Genomic DNA, 21631 nt, shown 5'->3' on the forward strand with positions numbered 1-21631 from the left:
GCGGGGAGGGGCGCGGCGGGGCGGGGCCCAAGCGCAGGCCGGTTGGGGGCGGGGCGGGGGGCGGGGATTATGGGTATTAAGGGCTGGGCGAGATCCGGGGCGGAGCCTCTGCGGGGGTGAGCCCCTCGGACGGCTGGCAGGGGAGGGGGCGGAGCCTTGACGGGGGCGGAGTCTCTACGGGGGTGAGCCCCTCGGGTGGCTGGCGGGGGAGGGGGCGGAGTCTGCGCTCCGCGTTGGAGTGAAGACCGGAGCGGGCGGGGCGGGTCGGCGGGGCGGGCCGGGCCGGCGGGGCGGGCCGGGCCGGCGGGGGGGAGGCGGGGCGGCCGGCCGAGACGGCGCGCGGGCCGGCCGGCGCGTCGGGCTGGGCATGGCGTCCATGGCGGCGGCGATCGCGGCCTCACGCGCGGCCGTCATGAGCGGGAGCCGGCCGCTGGACGAGCGCGAGCGCAAGCGCTTCACCTACTTCTCGTCGCTGAGCCCCATGGCGCGCAAGATCATGCAGGACAAGGAGAGGGTCCGCGAGCAGTACGGGCCCGAGTGGGCGCGGCTGCCGCCCGCCCGGCAGGACGAGCTCATCGACCGCTGCCTGCTGGGGCCGCGCGCGCCGCCCGCCCCCGCGGGGCGCCCCGGCCGCTTCCCCGGGCCCGGGCCCACGGGCCAGAAGGTGGTGCGCTTCGGAGACGAGGTGGGTGCGGCGGGCGGCCCCGGCGGCGGGGGCGGCCGGAGCCTCGCTGTTCCCGGTGGGAAGCGGGGGGCAGGGGCGTCGAGCGCGGCCAGGACGGGCGGGGCCTCCGCGGCGGGCGGCGGGCGGCGGGCGGCGGACGGACGCGGGGGACGCGGCCAGCCCGGGAGCCCCGGGGAGCCAGGCGGGCCCGGCAGCTCTTTGTTCGCTTGCGCTCGGCGGCGGCTCAGGCCTTCCCGACCCAACTTTGCGGTGGAGTGGGGAGCGGGCGGACTGGGAGGGAGAGAGAGGGAGGGAGAGGGGGGGGAGGGGGAGAGGAGAGGGAAAGAGGGGGGAGAGGAAGGAGAGGGGAAGGAGGGAGAGGGGGAGGGAGGAGATGGAAGAGAGGGAGGAGGTGAGGGGTTGGGGGAGGGAGAGGGAGGAGATGGAGGAGGAAGAGAGGGAGGAGAGGGGGAGGGAGAGGAAGAAACCGGGAGAGAAGAAAGGGAGAGGGGGAGGGAGGAAGAGAGGAGAGGGAGAGATCCCATGCAAGTCAGACGGGAGGTCTTCGAGGAAGTTGAGCACTGTGGAAGGAGTCCAGTCAGGACCGGGAGCTGGCTCCAAAGTTCAGTCAAGCATGCGGATTCTTTTATTAGCACAGAGCGATTTTGGCCACAAACACCTCCTTGTCGGGGGAGCGTGGCAGGCTGGGCTGTGCTGCCAGCATCACCTCATTCTGAAAGAATTGGAAGGAAATCCTCCGTGGACTTTTTCATCTTTGAGGGCTTTTGCCAAAGAAAAACAAGTGATGTGGCCAGAGATGAAAATACAGGTCTTAAAATGTATTTCTGGGGCTGGCATGTTTCCCTGTGAAACTTTGCATCTCCTGAGAAGACACGTGTGCTGTGTGTGTGCCCAGGTTTGACAGTAGAGAGCAGGCCGTGCCTCTGGAAGGGTGGGGGTAAACAAACCGTGAGGGAGCAGAGCAAACACTGGGGTTGCTGCCCCACCAGGAGTCATGGCTGGTCCGTACATCCTCAGAAAGCCAGGGTCACTGGTAGAAAAGAGACAGCCAGCTGATACTCAGATTCCTCATCTGAAGTGCCCTTCCAGGAGACCCCCAACCTGACTCTGTGTGTGTATGTGTGTGTGTGTGTGTGCGCACGCATGTGTGCATGCCCTGAGAGTCTTTGCTTAAGGCTAGTGCTCTAGCACTTGAGCCACAACTCCACTTCCAGCTCTTTGTGGTTAATTGGAGATAAGAATCTCACAGACTTTTCTGCCCAGGCTGGCTTCAAACCTTGATCCTCAGTGCTTGCTTGGCCTCCTGAGTGGCTAGGATGATAGGTGTGAGCCCCTGGCCCAACCAGCCTTTTAAGTGAGTTTTGCAGAAGGCTCTGAGGGCTTCTCTCGAACACCCCTGCCAGCCCCAGTGGCAGAGGCACAGTCTTGAATCTTGGGAACATTCTAGGGAGGGTTTGGGTACATTTCTGCCTGCAATGGCTGCGGTTGAATGACACCAGCAAGGTTAAATTCCACCACTGGACTGGGTGAGAGGTTGGTGGGGGGGGGGGGAGTTGGTTGGCAGTGGTCTCATGGTCACTTCCACAAGATGGTTCATGGAGCATCGCTGCCCTGGCACAAAGGCACCAAGGACACGGGTGGCCCAGCTGTCGGACTCAGTTTTGGGAGAAGGAACTCTGAGTTAGATCAAGTAGGCACTCCACAGCCCTTTCTGCTGTTCTCAAGATGGTGCCTGTCTCTTTGCGTGCCCTTCTCCATTGCTAATGCACTTTTGTGTCCTACGTAGCAACAGATCTAGTTGACCATCATCTTGCCATTTTCTTGTGTTGTAAAAACAACAGAAACCTAACTACTTGATGGGCCTCACAGTCCTTGGAGGCTCTGGGAGTGGTCAGGGTTCAGATGAGGGTACATAGAATAGGGGCAGCAAGTATGGCGAGTGTGTGTGTGTTTTTTTGTGTGTAATGTGCCTGTGCGTGCATGTGTGTGTATGTGTGTGTGTGTGTTTTCACCGTGCTCCGGGTGAGTAAGGCTGGAAGAGCAGGCTCTTGCTTTGATGGTTGGTCTGCCGCAGAGATGAGGTCTGTTTTGGGTGTTGAAGTTGGGAAGGGGCCCACCAGGTTTTCTTTTCTCAATTTCTTGGCAATCAACGGGGCAGGAACTTCTAAGACCTCTGTAACTGTCAGAAGCTGGAGCTTCTCATACAGTTTTTTGTACTTAGCCCCACCCCACGGTCTCGCTCCTTTAAAGACCCGCTGTTGGGAAGCTGGTTCTCCTTGAGTATTCACGAGAGGAGCTGTCAGCTTCTGTTCCCCACCTGTGTCACCCCAAGCCCTCTTGGGAAGGGCCCAGGCCTCTGCTGGAGCCCCCACCACTCCGCAGCAGCAGAGGGGAGGGGAGGGCAGGGGCCCAAGTGGTGGCAGCAGCCTGGTCCTGACCTGCAAAGGAAGCGAGGGCTGGCCAGGGGCCTGCTTGGAGCAGGCAGACACTGTGGACGGCTGTGCTGGCCGGTGGGTGCTTCTGCCTGGCATGCCCTTCCTCAGCAGGAAGGTTCTGGAAATGGCTCTCCTAGGGCAGGGACAGGTTTTTGCTTTAAAAGGGGTCATCACATATTCTGCAGCTTACCCGTGGCCCTTATCAGATAGAGGAAACCTTCAAACCCCGAATTTTTCGGGATGTGCCCCCTCTGCCGCCTATCCCTACCCCAGCCTCCTTCCACTGACCTAGCAGCGCTGTGGAGAGATGCGCATCCTCAGCTTGGTGATACCTCTGGGGCTCCGCCGGGCTCCACCCAGATGACTGGGAGCTTGGACCGCAGGTGTGCCCCTCGCACCCCTCCCTAAAAGAGGTAGCCAGGGCAGGAGTGATGTGCCGTTTCCAGCCCTCCACACCCGGCTGGATTTTGCAGGCAGTAGAACATGGAGAGGGACAGCCCTGTCCACTTCAGCAGCTCAGCAGCCCTGCCCCGTGCCCCCCCCCCCAGCTCCTCCCACAGGAACCGCGCGTGCACGTGGCTGGCTGTAGTCCTGTTCTGGAGCCAGAGTCCTGGACTCCCAGAGGCCTTTGCAGGCCAGGACCTTCCCCCCCACTGTGAATGCTGGAGGGGGGGGGGGCTGGTGGCACAGACCTCACCTCAGTGCTGTATGATGTGGGGTGCCCTTCGTGCTTCCGAGCAGCTAGCCCATACAGTGTTTGTTGTAAAACAGGCTAATTCCTTAAAAGTTGTTGGGAATTAAAATACAGAAGCAGCCACAATAAAAAAAAAAAATGCAGAAACAGCATTATAGATCCATGCAGGACTCTTCCAAATCTCCAAGCAGGAAGTCTTGTTGGGTTTGAGTTTGGCTATTTGTGTTACTGTGGATGCAGAACCTGCTTGAGACCCAGCAAGCCCCCCTCCCCCCATTCCTCCTTCCTTCCCTTCCTCCTCTTCCCGCTCTTCCTCTCCCTCTTGAGAAGTTTAGCTTGTTCTTCATTTTAGCTTTTGTTTAAAACAAGTGGGGCAGGGCACTGGCAGCTCACACCTGCAATCCTCACTACTCAGAAGGCTGAGGTTCTGGGCATTGCTTTCTGAAGCCAGCTTGGACAGGAAAGTCCATGAGACTCTTTTATCTCCAATAAACTACTCAGAAAAAGATGGAAGTGACGTCGTGGCTCAGATTGGTAGAATGCGAGCCTTGAGCGAAAAAACTCAGAGACAGAACCCAGGCCCTGAATTTAAGCCCCAGGACTGGCACAGCAACAAAAACGTAAAGAAGTGGGGTTCATTTGGGAATTGTCACTAGGGTTTGAACTTAAGGCCTCCTACTTGCTAAGCAGGCACTCTACCACTTGATTCACTCCACCAGTCCCTTTTTTCTTTTGGTTGGTCATGGGGCTTGAACTCTGGGCTTGGGTGCTGTCCCTGCGCTCTTCAGTTCAAGGTGAGTGCACTACCGTTTGAGCCATAGGGCCACTTCTGGTTTTCTAGTGGTTTATTGGAGATAAGAGTTTCATGAATTTTCCTGCACGGGCTGGCTTTGAGCTTCAATCCTCAGATCTCAGCATTCCTGAGTAGCTAGGATTACAGGCGTGAGCCACCGGCACCAGCCACCAGTCCCTTTTTGATGAGGTCTTGCTCTGTGCCTGAGCTGGCCTGGACTGCCGTCCTCCTGTTCATGACAGGCATGCACCACTCCGCCCAGCTATTAGACATCCCCTGATCTCCACCCTAGCTGGTATTACAGGCTTGTGCCACCAGGCGGGGCTTGGCCTGGTTTTCTAAGGAGGATGGAATGTGTCACTGAGGGTTGGCTCCTGTCAGTCACGTCCACGGGTGTGCTGAAAGGAGGACAGGGCAGAGGTGGCCTGTGCAGGGAGGCTGGCCTCAAGAAGTGGTAGATGGGCTCTGTGGGCTGCACCAGGAGGCTGGGGCCTGCCCCTTCAGCTGTCCCTGTGGACCGATGACCCCCTGCCCTCCCACACCTGGCCTGGTTCTCGGAAGTTGAGGTGAGGATGTGGCCTATCCTCTGAGCCACCGCTTCTGCGGCCACAGGGAAATCTGGAAACAGATGAGGCAACGGGCAGCAGCAGGAGGCACCTGAGCAGATTTGGGGTCAGTTCCCCAGTACCAGGGGAAATATTGCCCCCAATATGTAAGAAACCAAGCCAGACCAGCTGTTTGGACTTCCAGGTCACCTGCTGGTCCTGGCCTCTGACCTTCCTCCACCCACTCCACCCGCTGCCTACTTCCTGTCTGCCGTGAGTGGCCCTGAGCCTGGTGGGCAGAGTGGGAGCCCCTGCTCTGTGTGGGGCCTTTCTTTCAACCCCTCATCCCAGCAGACCATCTAAATACGGAGGCAGTTGCCAAGATCAGGCAGTTGGTAAAAGAAAGTGTATCGTAACCATCTCTTAATTCTTCCTTTAATAGACTTGATATTAGATTCACAGCAACATGGAGTAGGAAGTGGGTTTCCCGTGAGCCCGCCCCCAGGCTGGAAATGTCGTACAAGGGTGTGCCGTGACTGCGGCCCATGCCAGGCCTTCCTGATGCCTGGTGTGCTGGAGATTGAGGGATCCCGATGCCCTGTACGGAGGAGCACTGAGGTGCGCGTGTGTGTTGCGGGCCCTGGCGGCCACTACCTGTCCCCCTTCTCCGCCCTGTCCCTCCCCATGCCATATCCTGCCCTGTGCCGTGCCCGCCTTGTCTCCCCCCAGCCTTCCTGCTGGCAGAATCACTCTGTGACTTTTCAGACTGGCTTCTCCTGGTTCTCCGCACGGGGAGTACCCATGGCCGGTGTCTCTGTGTTCCTGCTGGAGGACGTGGGCGTGCCTTGTGGGGGGGCGTGATTCCTGCTGTCGCAAACACTGCGTGCTTGTTGGCTGGTGTGGGTGACGTTTTCAGCGTCAGCCCCGAGGAGCATGGAGGCCTGGTTCCCACTTGTAGCGAAGAAAGTTGTGTAGCAGCACCCCTGGGGTGCATGCTTGCTGCTCACAGGCCCAGGGTGCTGTCTGTGTACCCCTTGGCACTGAACTCCCGTGGACAGCTCCCCAGAGAGGCTGAGGCCAGCTGTCCCCTGCACGTGACGCTGGCAGTGCAGGACTTGTCCTGGGCTGAGCCTTCTCTCCGGTGCTCTCAGCATTTCCCCGCTAGAGCCACCGCTTCTGACTCCAACATCTTCCTGGTTCTGGGCCTCAGGTGCCCCCGTGGCTCCTGATCTGCCCCTATCGCCATGACAATGGAACCCGTTTCTGAGAGCTTCATAGTTGGGGGTAGGTTTTAGAAACTGACCCCTCCCCCCCCCATAGGTGGTGAGACTTAGCAACAGTACCGTTGTCTATCTCTGTGATGAGGAAGTTTGATGTCCTGCGAAGCACTATTACTGCACGTGTGCAGCGTGGTTTGTATACACCTTGTAAGCCTTCCAGTACCTGTGAGGCCTGGGCGGCCTGGGCAGCGGGTTCTGTTTCTGGGTACACTTGACAGCCTGGCCGGGCTCCAGGCCCAGTCTGTGCTGGGAGTCTGCTCAGGACCGCAGAGCTGCGCCCACATGTGCAGGTCCTTGCTGGCTGGGTCCATGGGTCTTTCTCCCAAGATGTTGTGCAACTGGAATCACAGTCCTTGGTTTTCTCAGACTGACTTCATTTACACCAAGATTTCTCAGTTTTTGTTTTTTTTTTTTACAATGTTCTATTGTGGTTATCTACTTATTTCTATAACATACAACATTTTAATCATTTGTAAGTGGTAGTACATTCACTATGTTACACAACTGTGTATCACTACCATGTATTTTCAGAATGTTCTTTACTAGGGACAACGTCTTGCTATGTAGGCCTCAAATTTGAAATTGTGATTGCTGAGATTGTATATGTGTACTATCAAGCCAGGCTGTGCTTATTGTTGTTGTTGTTATTGTCGGTTGGGGGCTTGAACTCTGGGTCTGGGCGCTGTCCTTCAGTTCTTCAGCTCAAGGTGAGCACTCTACCACTTGAGCCACACAACTACTTCCAGTTTTCTGAGTGGTTTGGTTTCACGGACTTTCCTGCCTAGCCTGGCTTGATCCACGATCCTCAGAGCGTGTGTGTGTGTGTGTGTGTGTGTGTGTGTGTGTGTGTGTGTGTGTGTGTGTGTGTGTGTGTGTGTGTGTGTGTGTATACGTGTGTGTACGTGTGTACGTGTATGTATCTATTGCCATTTTGAAATTCTGGTTTGGTCTCACGGACTTTCCTGCCTAGCCTGGCTTGAACCACGATCCTCAGAGCGTGTGTGTGTGTACGTGTGTGTACGTGTGTACGTGTGTACGTGTATGTGTCTATTGCCATTTTGAAATTCTGGAGCCCCTGACTTGTGGCAGTTGGAGCAGGCTGCCCCAACTACCACATTCTCTGGCTCAAGTTTGGCTGATGTCAGAGCCTCTGTCACTCTGGCATTTTGCAGCTTATTTTTCTTAAGTGCTTTCTTATTTCTTATTAGTTAAAATTGCAGATACCCAGGGAATCTGGCCCAGGACTTAGTTTCTTGCTGGAACCAACCAAAGGCTGCCAACCTGACACCAGATTGAGGAGAGGAAATGTACATGGCCTCTGTCTGCCACTATGTGGAAATGGAAAAGATGCCTGTGGGGTGATTCCCTGGGGACCTGGCGTCCCCAGGCCCCTGGCGCAGCCTCACTTCCCAGAGCCACATTCCACAGCCAGAGCCTTCTGTGGAACTTTTGCCAACCTGAAAGGGACTCACTCCACTCCGATTAAGTAGAAGTCAGAGTACACGCCTCATGGACGGCTCCAGCTCGGCTGTAGTAGCCGCTCCCTTCCTCTGCCCACTGGGACTGCCAGGGCCTGTGGCCTGGGTGGGAAAAATTACTAATTATGCTCTGTTTACACCTTCCCATCCCTCTGAAAACAAAGCCCTTCTGCATGGAGTTTCGGGAGCCTGGAAGTCGGTAGGCTTTGGGGTCCCCTTCTCTTAATAGGCACCACACCCAGCAGGGCCCCAGCCACTTCACCCCCACCCTGCTTGCGATGCAGCTCCCGGGCTCCATAGCTTGCATTCCTCCAGACTCATTGCCATTTTTGGAGGAGCAGAATCTGGACATTGAGAAATAGCTTGGATTTAACAAATTCCAGAGGGGACGGCATGACTCTGTCCCTTCTGGTTTTTGGAAGTTTTGCCCCACCACTGGTCCGGCCAGTCCATTCTGCAGCCTGGTGCCCAGCAGGCGTTGCAGCCGCACTGTGTGGAGGGTGTGGCAGGGGCCTGTGCCACCGGGGGACAGACCCAGCCCATGCAGGGTCCGCTTCCCTGACTGATGACACCTCCGCCCTCCAGGGCTGGGGCTGGACCCCCTCTGTGTCCCAGAGGGGAAAATCCTGGGGAACGGGTTTGGGGTGTGCAGATATGTTCATGTGTTCATATAGGGGGTGCCTGGGGGGACCCAGCTCCTCACACTGGGATGGCCAAGTGCAAGACCATTACAGCGCCTTGAGATACGCAGAGTTGGCACCATGTGATAAGCACCAAGCACCAGGGGATCCTTACACAGTTTCCCCTCCATGGGGACAGGCCAGCAGCTGTCCAGACCCCAGCATTTTTATTTTGTCTCTGCCCTTTCCAGGGGTGGGGAGGTGGGGGCGGGAGGGAAGGCCACTCCACAGAGGATGGCTGATGTGTTTGGACAGCACCCCCAGGGGTCTGGCTCTGGCCTCAGTCCTGGGGGGCCTCTGTCAGCTGTGGGAGAGTAAGATAAGACAGAATTACTGTGTGCTCTACAGAAAGGCATAAATTATCTGGAGTCATAGAGGAGGACAAGTGAAATGTGACTGTAAAAACCTTAGTATCAGCTTGAAAGCATTTCATCCTGTTGCAGTCTGTGCTGCTCAGTATGGACCACATTTTGGTCCAGAACCCGTGGCCCTTTATGCAGCTGGGGACTGGGGAGAAGTGGGTGCTCCCCAAATCCTCTCTGCAGGTCAGTGAACAGCAACCAGGCTAGGGCTCTCCCATTCTGCTGGGGCAATCAGCTGCGCAGCACATAACTAGACTCGCATTCCATCACTGGCCTTTGAGACCTCCCAAAGGGGAGCCCCAGTCCACTGGTGCTGCCTTCATTCTTTCCACAGGTCCTCGGTCAATCCCCACAACAGACTGTCCTTTTGCTGATGGTGAATTGTGTGTATGGTGTACAGTAGACTGTCCTTGTGTGGATGCTGGACTGTCCCGTCCCTGTGTGCACAGTGTACATATACCTGTCGTGTGTAGACAGTAGGCTGAGGCCTGTCTATGAGCACACAGCTCAGCCCCTTGGCTTCACTCTGGCTGGGTCTGTTGAGGGCCAGGTCTGTGTCACCCTGAGTTTGCCTGGCAGGGGAGGGCTCGCAGCAGCCTTGGCCAAAAGGTAAGGCGAGGCCTGGTTGAGATGGTTGGTATGGTCGGCCCCTTTTGGCATAGGTAGGTGTGGGCCTGTCTGCGTTTGGGCTTCAGACTCATTCTTGAATTTTTATTTTAGGACATAACTTGGCAAGACGAGCACTCTGCCCCGTTCTCCTGGGAAACACGGGTAAGTTGGGTTAGATAGAAAACGATGGAGTGGCTCTATATCTCAGCATTTGATGGCTGCAAAACCTTGTCAGCTGGATGACAGCTGTGTCGGGGGAAGGGGAGGATTGCCAGCAGTCGGGGACCAGACGTGCTTCCATGGGGGAAGTCAGGCCCCCTGACAGCCCCGAAGAGCAGTGGGCAAAGAGAAGCTCTGATGGAGCCCTAAGACCTCAGGCGCTTTCACTGGGGTTCTAGACACAGGGTGTGGGGTCCTGGAAAACTGGGTTACAGTGTGGTTCCCACGTGGGGTGGGGACTGCTGGCCTTGTGCAGTGAGATCGGAGCTGTGGTCACACATCGGAGCTGTGTGTCCATCGTCTGCTGTCCGGTGTGCTTCCTGCTCAACCCCAAAGCCCTGGCGCCCAGCGCCCGGTCTCCACCTCCCTACCCAGCCCCATGTCAAGCAAGGCGTCTCTGGCAGTTGATTTACAGGATGCAGATGTCACCAAACCCAGTGCAAGGCTGGGTGGCTCCAGCCACCCATCCTGCTCTCCACCGCTGCCCGGACTGCTGCAGAGTTTCATGTCCTGTGGTGTGGGGCCCTGGCTCCCTGCTGCTATGGGTAAGGACTCTGGGCAGCAGGGTGACTGAGGGCAGAGGTACAGCCAGGCTCAGGCTCTCCAGGGTGCTGGAGGGGCTGGCAGACAGCATGGAGGAGGCAGTGGTGGTGTCTGGAACGGCCTGGGATGTGTGGCACACACTCCCATGCATGTTCTCCTCTTCCTGCCTCAGACTCCGGCCCGCTGGGGTCAGTGAGTGTGACATGTGGGCCATTCGCCTTGCCAAGTATGCATGCCTTCACTCCACCTCCACTCTTCTCTTTCTTTCCTTTTTTTCTGGCACTGGTCCTGGCACTTGAGCCTGAGCACTGTCCCTGAGCTGCTTTCGCTCAAGGTGAGGCTGTACCACTTGAGCCACAGTGCCACCTCCAATTTTTTTGAGTAGTTCATTGGAGATAAGAGTCTCCTGGAGTTTCCTGCCCGGGCTGGCTTTGACCCACAATCCTCAGATCTCAGCCTCCTAAGTATCTAGGATTACAGGCGTGAGTCACTGGCGTCTGGCTGCTTCTTAATTATGAGATGGTGTGTGTTTATAGGCTAAGTGATGTTTTGCCCTCTGTGTACTCTGTGGAATGGTTATTGAGGGAGTCAGCATCCTGAGGTCTGTTTCTGTCTTGCAGGACTGCTGCTGTATGCCCATCCGATAATAGCTCCCCTTGCCCCCCCCCCCAGGAATTCCCAGGGGGCTCATGGTCATCTTTTCCACTCATCTGTCAGTTCTGGGAGGCAGAGGAGGCCTTGGGGACCCGCTCTGTGCCTGTCTCCTGTAACAGATGCTTCCAAAGGAAAAACCCCAGCACTTGGATTGCTCCAGACCGGGTTGGGGTAGGGGAGGAAATGCCTGTAGCAAAGCTGACCCAGACCTGACCAGCCGCCCCCCCCCCCCCCCCCGCCCCATCATCCCAAGCCCTGCAGCTTCTCTGGATTCGTCCCCTCTAGGCAGTCCTCCATCTTCCCTTAAGACCAGAGCCCAGCCCTTGGTCCCCTGCCCAGCCCCCCCTGGCAGGGGTCCTTCCACAGGCCCCTTGCCTTCCCATCATGTTTGTCCGTGGCTGGGGTCTTTGTGCAACCCTTCATCCCTCTGTGAGAGCCGCCCCCCCCCCCCCATGCTGTACAAACTCGTTTCTCATTGTTACCATCACAGCTGCTTCCAAGAGGCCCGTGCCATGACTGCCGAGCTTGAGGCAGAGCGGGAAAGCAAGGCAGGAAGAGGGAGGTGTGAGCAAGGTTGTGCCAGCCTGGCTCTGCTCCCTCCTGCATTACCATGAGATCCCAGAGGGAACCAAGTTGGAGGCAAGAAGGCCTCCAGGGCAGAGGCCAGAGCCCCTCCTCCCCTCGACCACCCACTGGGCCTCAGAGGGCTCTGCTGAGGGCCAGGCCTGGCAGGCACGCATCCCCAGACCCCGGCCCCATGGCCCTTCGGGTCTTGGGTTCTGCTTGGGGTCCTCTTCTCGGTCCCTTACTGATGGCCTCCTCTGCATGCGGCCGCCCACTGCTCTGCCCGGCTCTCCGGCGCCAGGCCAACTGCTGAGGCGTGTGTGGCCAGGCTGGGGGAGGGGAGAGCCTTGGGAAGCAGGCCGTGCCTGACACTGCCCCCTCAGCTCCAGCCGCCTGCACAGGCTGGCTTCTCCCTGTGGGATGCCACTTTACTGAGTGATTCTGGAAGTTTCTGTATTTCCCTCTCCCTTACCAACAGGGAGGGAGTAAGGTTGGGTTTTTGGCACATTTGTTAGGATTTGCACGATGGTATTTTTGGTAATAGTTTTGTAGCCTTTATCTCCGCAATGGAAGCTTGCTCGTGGCTGCCCAGCCAGCAGTGAGCTTGGGCGGCCTGCACCCCATACTGAATTGCTCACATTCCTTCCCAGTGAGCGGGCGCAAAAATAGATCCTGGGCTGTGTTGTGGTCTTACTGTTTTTAGAACAGACGTGGACAGCTGAGACCTCGCTACCCGCGTGGGTGGACTGACTGGGGCTCCGGGCCGGCCCTGGGCTTGGGCTTGGAGGGCTGCAGGGGCCCTGAGCACAGGGGCTTCCTTCCTTCTCCCCTTTTCCTGTCCAGGCCTGACATGCCTGGGACCCCTTGGCTCATGGTGTCTTGACACCACGTTCTGCGTGGCTGGCCTGGTGCTGCCGGGGCCAACATGGGCTCCTTTCTCAAGAGCCCAGGCCTGGGAAAGACGAGCTGTTTTCCAGGAATAGGAAGCTTGTGTTTGGTGCGTCACCGTCTTGCCCCTTCCAGTCTCCCCTCCCCAGCCCTGACTGCCCAGTGCCCCAGGGCAGGTGGCCTTGTGTGCCCTCTGGGGCTGGTGCTACAGTGCGGAGTCTGGGCTTCACTAGCCAAGCGGGAAGGGTGATTCTGCTCCACTCATAGCTGGGACAAGCATGGGTGTAAGTCCTCAGCACTCACCCAGCGTCCGAGACCGGCCAGCCCTGCCGTGTCCACCCCCTGGTGGGGCCGCAGGGCGCCGGTGGCTCTGCAGCGGGCTCTGTCCCTGTCCTGCCCCACGTCTGCCTGGCCCGGTGCAGGGCCCTTGGCTGGGCATGTTGGGCTCTCGTCTTGTGGTGTCCACTTGTGGCCGCTGCTATCTGGCCTTCGCTCTGTTCCATGGTCTCTTGCGGAGCTCAGCGGGATGTCAGGGCTCTGCCCTTGGCACCTCTGCACATGGTCCTGGGATAGCATGCCACAGAGCACTCCTTTTTTTGTTTGGTTTTGGCTTTGGTTTTTGGAGACTGGGTGCCACCGTCCCAGGTTGGGCTGGATCTCCCAGACCTCAGCCTCAGCCTTCAGAGTTCTGGGTTGCAGGTATAGATACCACATCCAGCTGTATCAGCATGTTTGACAGGCAGATGCCAGGAAGGCACCCTGGGCTGGCGGGCTGGAGAGCGGGGGCTGCGTGCTCAGAGCTGGAGGAGGCGGGCTCCTGGCCATGGTGTGCAGGGGAGCGGCCTGTGAGGCCCAGAGTGCCCCTTAACTCATCTCTTTTTCAGAGACTGCCAGGATGGGGCGGGGGCAGGGGGTGGGCCTGTGGAGAGACAGGCAGCCCCTCGGGGTCAGGGGTTAGCCCAGGAACAGAGAGTGGGAATCAGAGGATTCAGCGGCCTACAGCTGTGGACAAGGGGGAGGGAAGCCTGCATGGAGTCTCAGAGGCAGAACAGAGCATGGGGGGGGGAAGGGGGGGCGCCACCCTGTCCACCTGCATGATTGAGTTTTCCTGGGCTGCGGACATGCAGGACAGTGGCCTGTCTGTCAGTGGTGGGGACACGAAGCCCTGGGCAGCACACGAGGTCCTGGGTACCATGCAAGGTCCTGGGCACCGGGCCCCCTGGTAGAGCCGGGATTCTCCAGTGAACCACAGCGACTCGGCAGAGATAGGCCCTCCCCTCCCCTTCCTTCCCATCCCATGGGGTGTGGGGTGCTCCCTACCTGGTGAGGAAGAGGAGCAGGACCCTCACTAGCCTGCAGTGGGCAGGTCTGTCTGTCTGTTGAGAACACTGAGGCTGCGCTTTCTTTGTAAAGCTAAGGTTGCCCTAAACACGGGACAAGCCACAGACATGTGAGAAGATTTGCTTCCTCGGTTCTTTGTTGCTGTGGTGGTGATCTGGCCTTGGAGCCCACGCCTGGCTGCCTCCAGCTCTGTGGCCATCCTGCCGCTGGGAGTCCCTGCCACCCCCACACCACAGTGTCCAGCCTTGTCCGAGCCTCTTCACACAGATTCCACCAGAGATCCCGAAAAAGCCTGCAGAGCCCAGTGCGCTGTTCCACAGACTTCCTCATGCTGCAATTTCCAGACCCGCGTCAGCGCCTTCTCCAAGGCAGGGCTACTTTTGAGCTACTTTTAGCAGTTTGTTGATTCAGAGAAACCATCATGTCTGTGCCCGCTCAGCAGAACCCGGACGGATGTGTGGTGATCCTGTGTCCGGGGGCCGGCCCACGCCCTGGTCCCTCAGCAAGGACTGGGCAGCAGTCCATGCCTCCGTCCCTCAGCAAGGACTAGAGCCCAGTTCTGTTATATTCTGCGAAAGAACTTGTATGCATGTTGTTCCTGTCCTGACTCTTTGTGGGAGGCTGAGTGTAAAAGTGATAAGATAGAGGAAATTTCAAGACGTCACAGTGTTCACAATGTGGCACCATTAGCTAGATTTATCGTGAGAATGCAGGCAAAGCAGAGCAAGAACATTTGAAAAATACACAGTTTCACCAGAAAAAGGCCTCCTGTACAGCTGCAGCTCAGAGGGGCAGCCGCTGAAGAGATTAACGCCATTAGAGAAGAAGCCGGGCCAGGCACCAGTGGTGCACACCTGTGATCTAGCTTCTCAGGAGGCTAAGAGCTAAGGATCGTGCTTCAAAGCCAGACTGGGTAGGACAGTCCAAGAGAGTCTTTAACTATTAGAAACCAGAAGAGGAGCTGTGGCTCAAAGTGGTTGAGCGCTACCCTTACACTCAGGGACATCATCCAGGCCCAGATCTCATGCCCCCTGACCTAAAATAAAAGAAAATCCTAGCTGGATTACAGGTCAGAGGATTGAGTTGGAAGCCAGCCCAGAGAGAAAAGTCTGCAAGACTTTATCTCCAAAATAACCAGCAAAAAACCAGGGTGGAATCATGGCTCAAGTGTAGAGTGCCAGCTAAACAAACTGAGCAGGTGTGAGGCCCTGAATTCAAAGGAAAAAAAGGCAGCTAGTATGCCAACAGGATAGACGTCTTGAAGGAATCACCAGGATTATCTGTCCCTGCTCCATTTTACGGAGAGCCTGGGGGTTTCTTGTTCCAGGGCTGCTGTAGCCATGCACAGCCTCCCCATTGGCGTGTCCCTGAGGTGCTGGTCGCAGGCATGCGGGATGCAGGCTGTGGGGGTGAGGCTTCCTCCCAGGCTTCACAGGAAGGCCGGTAGGGCCAGGCTGTGTGTGGCAGGGCTGGGGTCCACAGTGGCCATCCAGCAAGTTAGAGATGTCAGTGACCCACTGTCTGCTGAGCACTGAGCAGAGCCTGGTGGTCAGCGGTGCTGGGAAGGGGTCTGGGACCTGAGATTTTAGACCCCAGGCCCGAGCTCCCGAGTTCCATGTCCAGTCCGGCCACCATACACCAAGACAAGATGAGGTGAAGGGCAAGAAGCCATGGGAAGACAGTGCTTCAGAACACCTTCAGCCATCTTTGTTATCCAGACATAAGCCAGCACTGAAGTAGACTGGGAGGGGAGCCGGGGTGGGGGTGGGGGGTGGGCTGGGGTGGGAGGTGTGTCCGGGGTCTCAGGGAACTAGGGGGGAGGGGCAGGGATGGGAGGTGTGCCTGGGATCTCAGGGAGGGGAGGGGGGGCCTGGGGCCAGAGGTGTGCCTGGGGTCTCAGGGAGCTGGGTGGAGGGGCAGGGGCGGGAGGTGTGCCTGAGGTCTCAGGGAGCTGGGTGGGCGGCGTGGAGGGGCAGGGGCAGGAGGTGTGCCTGGGGTCTCGGGGGCAGAGGTGGGGATGGAGGGGCTGGGGCGGGAGGTATGCCGGGGTCTCAGGGGGGTGGGGTGGGAGGTGTGCCCGGGGTCGAGGGGGGGCAGGGGGCGGGGTGGGAGGTATGCCCAGGGTTGAGGGAGGGGTGGAGGGGCAGAGGCAGGAGGTGTGCCCGGGATCTCAGGGGGCAGGGGCGAGAGGTGTGCCCGGGATCTCAGGGAGCAGGGGGCGGGCAGGGGTGGGAGCCCCGGGGGGCGGGGGGGGAGTGAGGGGAAGGGGTGGGAGGTGTGCCCCAGGGGTCTCTGTCACAGGCTGGATTCAGTTGACTGCCATTCCAGTCTTGTCTGGAGGGTTCCAGAGTCCTTGCTACCCCATTGTCATTGGTCCAGCCTGGTTGGGGTCTGTCTCCAAGGGCAGCTTTGGCCCTTCATCATAAAGAGGTTCTGCCCAGTCCTGTCCTCCCTGGGTCCCAGGGTGATTGCAGCTTGAGCACAGAGAGAACAGCTGAGAGCAGACACAGCATGGTGGCCAGGAAGGGAGCCTGGCATGCCCAGCAGATGCGGCTTTTGAGAACCTCTTTCAGGCTGGCCCAGCCCTTAGAGGTTGCATCATGCGGATGCAAGGGCTGAACCAGGAGTAGGGAAGCCTGAGGAGGAGGAGGAAGAGGAGGGTGGCTCTGGTGTTGATGAGTCACATCCTGGACTGCTGACGTCCACAGAGAAGCTTGTGACATAGACAGGGTCTTTCTGGTAGAAAACGTCGGCCAGGTCTGACCATCCTTGCCCAGCCCCTCGCCCGCCCTGCCACAGTTTTCTAGGGCTGACCACCAAGGAAAAGTTGAGGCCCAGCTTCTGGGCAGCCCTCTCACCCACATGGAGGGCATCTGGGTCTTGACTTCTCTGTTAGTAAAACTGCTCCTGGTGTTTTAAACAACTGTTTTTAGAGTCTTGGTGTTGGAACTCCAGACCTTGGGTTTGCCAGACAGGTGCTCTACCACTTGAGCTCTGGTCCCTGTCCTTTCACTTTTAGTTTATTTTCACATAATGTCTTAACTTTTCCCAGGGTGGTCTCTGATCTTTCTACCTCTGCTAGATAAAGCAGCCGGTCCACAGGCCTGGGATGCTGCGCCCACCTTTGGGATAGATTTTATTAATTTTTTTTTTATCGGCCATGGGGCTTGAACTCTGGGCCTGGGTGCTTTCTGCTTTCCTTCAGCTCTTCAGTTCAAGGCGAGCACTGTACCACTTGAACCACAGTGCCACTTATGGTTTTCTGGTGGTTCATTGGCGATAAGTCTCACAGACTTTCCTGCCCAGGCTGGCTTTGAATTGCAATCCTCAGATCTGAGCCTCCTGAGTAGCTAGGATTACCGGCATGAGCCTGTTATATAGGTGAGGTACAGAGGGGTTACAGTTACAAAGGTCAGGTAAGGAGTGCATTTCTCATTTTCTCCCAGTAAGTTGTGTAGTTCACTGTCAACATAGTGTCTAGTGAGATCACTGCCACATTGTTCTCCCTTTGTTCCACCATTTCCAAAACAAATAAACTTACTTGTAAGACAAAAAGTACAGGAAACAAAAATAACAAAGGAGAAAAGCACAAAAAAGTAGTGAAAATCCTCTTGTTTCCATTTCTTGGGAGTTCATTTCCATAAGCATTTTATATGACGGTATGCACATAGCTGTTGAGCCTTTGGGATTAGATTGGTTTAGAAAGGACAGAGTGGTAAATCGCTTGTCTGCAGATAGGGCCGATGCTTGTGTCTGCCCCATTGTGAGACGCTCCACGCCTGGTTGATGTGCACAGCTCAGCAGGGTCAGGTTTGGAGGTCGCTGTGGGTGGCAGGACAGCTTTGGACCTGAAAGATATCTGGTCTGTGCTGGAGTGGCCCCCAGGCTTTGGCATCCAGGTGCATCGCTGGCCACTGGCCCCTGCAGAGCCCGGGGCCTCTTGAGCCCAGTCAGGCCCAGCCTGCGGCAGCCCCTCTGCAAATGGGAGCCACTGGGGAGCCGATCATCATCCTGGAAGTGCACACACAGTCCTGAAAACAGCCCCTCAGAACAGACCGAGTTCCGGCAGGAGACGGCAGTTTGTACGGGTGTGGATGTGTGTGGATGTGTGCGTGCCATGCTGGGGAGGGCTGGCCCAGGGTTGTGCTGTCAGCTTTCTTTCCTTTCTCTCTGTAGAGTCAGATGGAGTTCAGCATCTCCTCCTTATCCATCCAGGAGCCGAGTGCGGGCGTCTCGGTCAGCGAGCCACCGAGGCCTCCTGCCAAGGCTTCCCAGGGTACGCCGGGCCTCAGGCCCCCCCAGGGCAGCCGGTCCTCCAGCCTGGATGCCCTGGGGCCCAGCAGGAAGGACGAGGAAGCGGCCTTCTGGAAGGTCAATGCGGAGCGCTCCCGGGAGGGGCCGGAGGCCCAGTTCCAGTCTCTGACCCCCAGCCAGATCAAGTCCATGGAGAAGGCAGAGAAGGCCTCGCCAGCCAGCTGCTGGCAAGAGCCAGCCCCGAAGGACCGGGAGGCCAAGGCTGCCCACCGGGAGCAGGTCCCACCCAGCACGGAAGGGGAGCAGGAGAGGCCACAGGCTGTCCCCGCTCCTGCTGACCCAGAGCCTGGGAGGAAGCTGCCGGCGCTTGGCGCCGGGCTGGAGGACGAAGACCGTCTGTTCTTGGAACCCACGCTGTCTCAGGTAGGCGCCCCCCCCCCCCCCCCCGCGTGCACAACTGCCTGGGTGGCCACGGTGCCGTGTTCCCCTCCTCCCTCCCTCCCTCTTCCTCCTGTGAGCTCTGCCTGCCCCTCTGTCCCCTTGCCCATGGGGAGTTCGGGGGGTTGGAGGTCAGTGGGAGGAGGGTGGACACCTGCCCAACCCAAGGGGGTCTGGAAAGAGGAAACCGCAGGTGGTGGTGTGGGAGCTGGCAGGCCCAGGCACAGACCAGGGCCGCGGGAAGGGATCCGACTCCAGCCTGTCCTGATGGGTGGGGTTAGGTACCGGGGCCCCAAAAAAGGAGTTGTCCAGGGCTGGGGCAGGAGGTGGGGGAGCAGGGAGGACAGAGTGCCTCTCCCCCCCACCCCCACCCCCACACCCCAGAGCGCGGCTATGGCCTGATAAAAAGCGCAGCTACAGAGACAAGACTGAGCGTTTGTTTGTGACTTTAAATGATGCCAGTGTTGGAAGATGACACAAAACCAGGACAAGACAGGATGGCCATTGTTCCAGGGGAAAGGCAGCAGAATCAGAGGCCTCCGCCTCCCCCGGCCTGGGCAGCACCATGTTTTTGGTCTCCATATCATTAGAGACCTTGCAGCTCTACGCAAGGCAATTGTGCTTTGTGACCGGCTTGTTGCCTGCACCAGAACATCTTCAATCAGACGTGTCAGAATTTCCTTTTTAAGGCTGAGTAATATTCCCTGGCGTGCATCTGCCCCATTTTTTTTCACGAATTCACTCACCCACAGTGCTCCCATTGTGCGTGGCATGGCTCTGTCTTTGCGGAGCTGCCACGGGCCTCTGTGGCTGGGCCCTTTTTCTCTGTACCATTGGACACAGGACGCAGGACACAGGCTCCGGTCTCCCCTCCACTGGGCTTCCGTCTGCGCATCCCTGGTCATGCTTTCCGTGTGCTCCCCGCGTAGCTGCCAGCTCTAGACTGGTCTGGAGGGGGCTCCTGGCTCTTCCTGTCCCCTGGCTCACTTTGAAAGCTTTGTGACTTTGTTGTTGAATTGTGGACATCTTCTAGCATCCCACAGTGTGTGAGAGCAAAGAGCCCAAGGTGTTGGCAATGTCTAACCGTCCCCAAGAAAGGGAGCCTTGTGTCCTGACACCTTCTAGAACTTTTCTTCACTGACTGGCTCTACACTGGCCCTACACTGACTGGCTGGCTCCCTAAGTTTCTCGCTGCCTAGGATGGCTGTTTTGTCCTGTTCTGTGCTTGTGCCTCTGAGGAACGTTTGGTTTCATGGCTGGGCCCGGGGAGGGAGACATTTGCCCCGCACCCGGCGATCCTTGCTTGAGAGGGGGAGCCAGGTGACAGCCTAGCCCGGGGCAGACTTCAGGTCTGAGGGAGTGAATTTGGTGCAGAGGGAGATGGATGATGTGGACAGGCTGTGGCCTCCTGGCTGGGGGCCCGACTCCCTTTGTCCACTGGGGCTGTCGTGTGTGGGAGGAGTGGCCGGTGGAGGCCCCCGCGTGTGGGAGGAACGCCGGTGGAGGCCCCTGTGTGTGGGAGGAGTGGTGGATGGAGGCCCCTGTGTGTGGGAGAAGCAGCCAGTGGAGGCCCTGTGTGTGGGAGGAGTGGCTGGTGGAGGCCCCCGTGTGTGGGAGGAGTGGCTGGTGGAGGCCCCCGTGTGTGGGAGGAGTGGTGGATGGAGTCCCCCCCCCCCCCCCCCCCCCCGTGTGCGGGAGGAGTGGTGGATGGAGGCCCCTGCGTGTGGGAGGAGCAGCTGGTGGAGGCCCCCGTGTGCGGGAGGAGTGGTGGATGGAGACCCCCGTGTGCGGGAGGAGTGGTGGATGGAGACCCCCGTGTGCGGGAGGAGTGGTGGATGGAGGCCCCCGTGTGCGGGAGGAGTGGTGGATGGAGGCCCTCATGTGCGGGAGGAGTGGCTGGTGGAGGCCCCCGTGTGCGGGAGGAGTGGCTGGTGGAGGCCCCCGTGTGCGGGAGGAGTGGCTGGCGGGACCCGGTAGACGCCCAGGCCCTCCAGGTGGGTCCCACCCCGCAGACCCAGAGGTCCGGGTTTGGGAGTGTACCCCAGCCTCCACGGTGCTCAGAACTCCGCCCTGGGAAGTCCTTGCCGCTTCTGCACTGACAGGTGTCCTCTTCTCACCATCCATGCCCCGTGTGGTCACAGGGCTGCAGGGGACTGGGACTGTGCCTGGAATTTGGGGTGATTTTCTGGTCTCCAGCACCGAGGTAAATTGAGGTCAGGGCCCTGAGACGGAATCAGACTATTTATTTCATCTGGGTCATTCTAAATGAGATGCTGTTTTTAGACGGCGTGACTCTGAGCCGGGGCTCACTGCGTCGCCTCTGCCCCCTACAGGTCAGCTCCAGCACGGTCGTCTTGAAGACGGGGTTCGATTTTCTGGACAACTGGTAAACGGGACGGCAGCAGAGACCCGAGCACGCCCCGCCCTGCGGCGCAGGCGGCGCCCCGAGACCGGCTCCCCTCTCTACACTTTCTTTAATTCTTTGCAAACTGGTAAATAGTGCCAGACTTTTTTTTTTCCTCTTTGGTAAAACCAGATATATGCTATTTTCAGTAATTTGATAGCAGAAGTTTTACACTTGGAATTTTTATAGTCCATTAGGAGTTTAATGTAAGTTCCTAGTTCTACCCAATTTTCCCCTCAAAGGAATTTTTTTCACTATTTACGAAAGTGGTGAACATGACTCCATTTCCTCCTCTGCCCCTTCGCACGCTGTCTGTGCGTGGGGCTCCTTGCGCAGGTGACCACCTCCTAGTCCTCAGCTGCAAGGAGAGCTGCAGGGGCAGACGCCAAGGCTGAGGCTGCACCCCCCTCCATCCCCCCTCCCACCCACCCCTCCCTCATCTCAGCTGGGAGCCTAAGCCTCCCCGACTTACTCAAAGGAGATCATTGTTTGGAGACAGTTGTATGTTTGAAAGTTTTACAACTTTCTCATGACTTTATGTCTGCTAAGCCACACTTAGCAGCCCGGCTCCATTTTGTACTAGATTCCCTGGAAACTCTTGTTACGGCTGGCCGTCCTTGGCTGTCCCTGGGCCAGCACTACAGGAGGGCTGCCGGGAGGGGCGGGGGGGAGGGAGCTTCCTCCCAAGGGCCCGCCCTCGCCCCCACCCCCTGCCCCTTGGAAGCCGCCCGCCACTCCTAGGCCTGTGGTCACAGCGTGGGCACC

General features: G+C 58.0%; 1 protein-coding gene across 1 annotated transcript; it reads left to right on the forward strand.

Annotated features, from left to right (window-relative positions):
- The first annotated feature begins 349 nt into the window (after positions 1-349).
- On the forward strand, positions 350-21279 carry CUNH1orf198 (chromosome unknown C1orf198 homolog). The gene is made up of 4 exons (XM_042686119.1): positions 350-685; positions 9673-9723; positions 17947-18447; positions 20796-21279. Exons 1-4 carry the CDS (start codon positions 368-370, stop codon positions 20850-20852), a joined length of 927 nt encoding a protein of 308 aa, XP_042542053.1. The 5' UTR covers positions 350-367; the 3' UTR covers positions 20853-21279.
- The last annotated feature ends 352 nt before the right edge of the window (positions 21280-21631 follow it).

The sequence above is a fragment of the Dipodomys spectabilis genome, unplaced genomic scaffold (assembly GCF_019054845.1).
Source record: "Dipodomys spectabilis isolate Male_0828 unplaced genomic scaffold, ASM1905484v1 ptg000096l, whole genome shotgun sequence".
Classification (NCBI taxonomy): Eukaryota; Metazoa; Chordata; class Mammalia; order Rodentia; family Heteromyidae; genus Dipodomys; species Dipodomys spectabilis.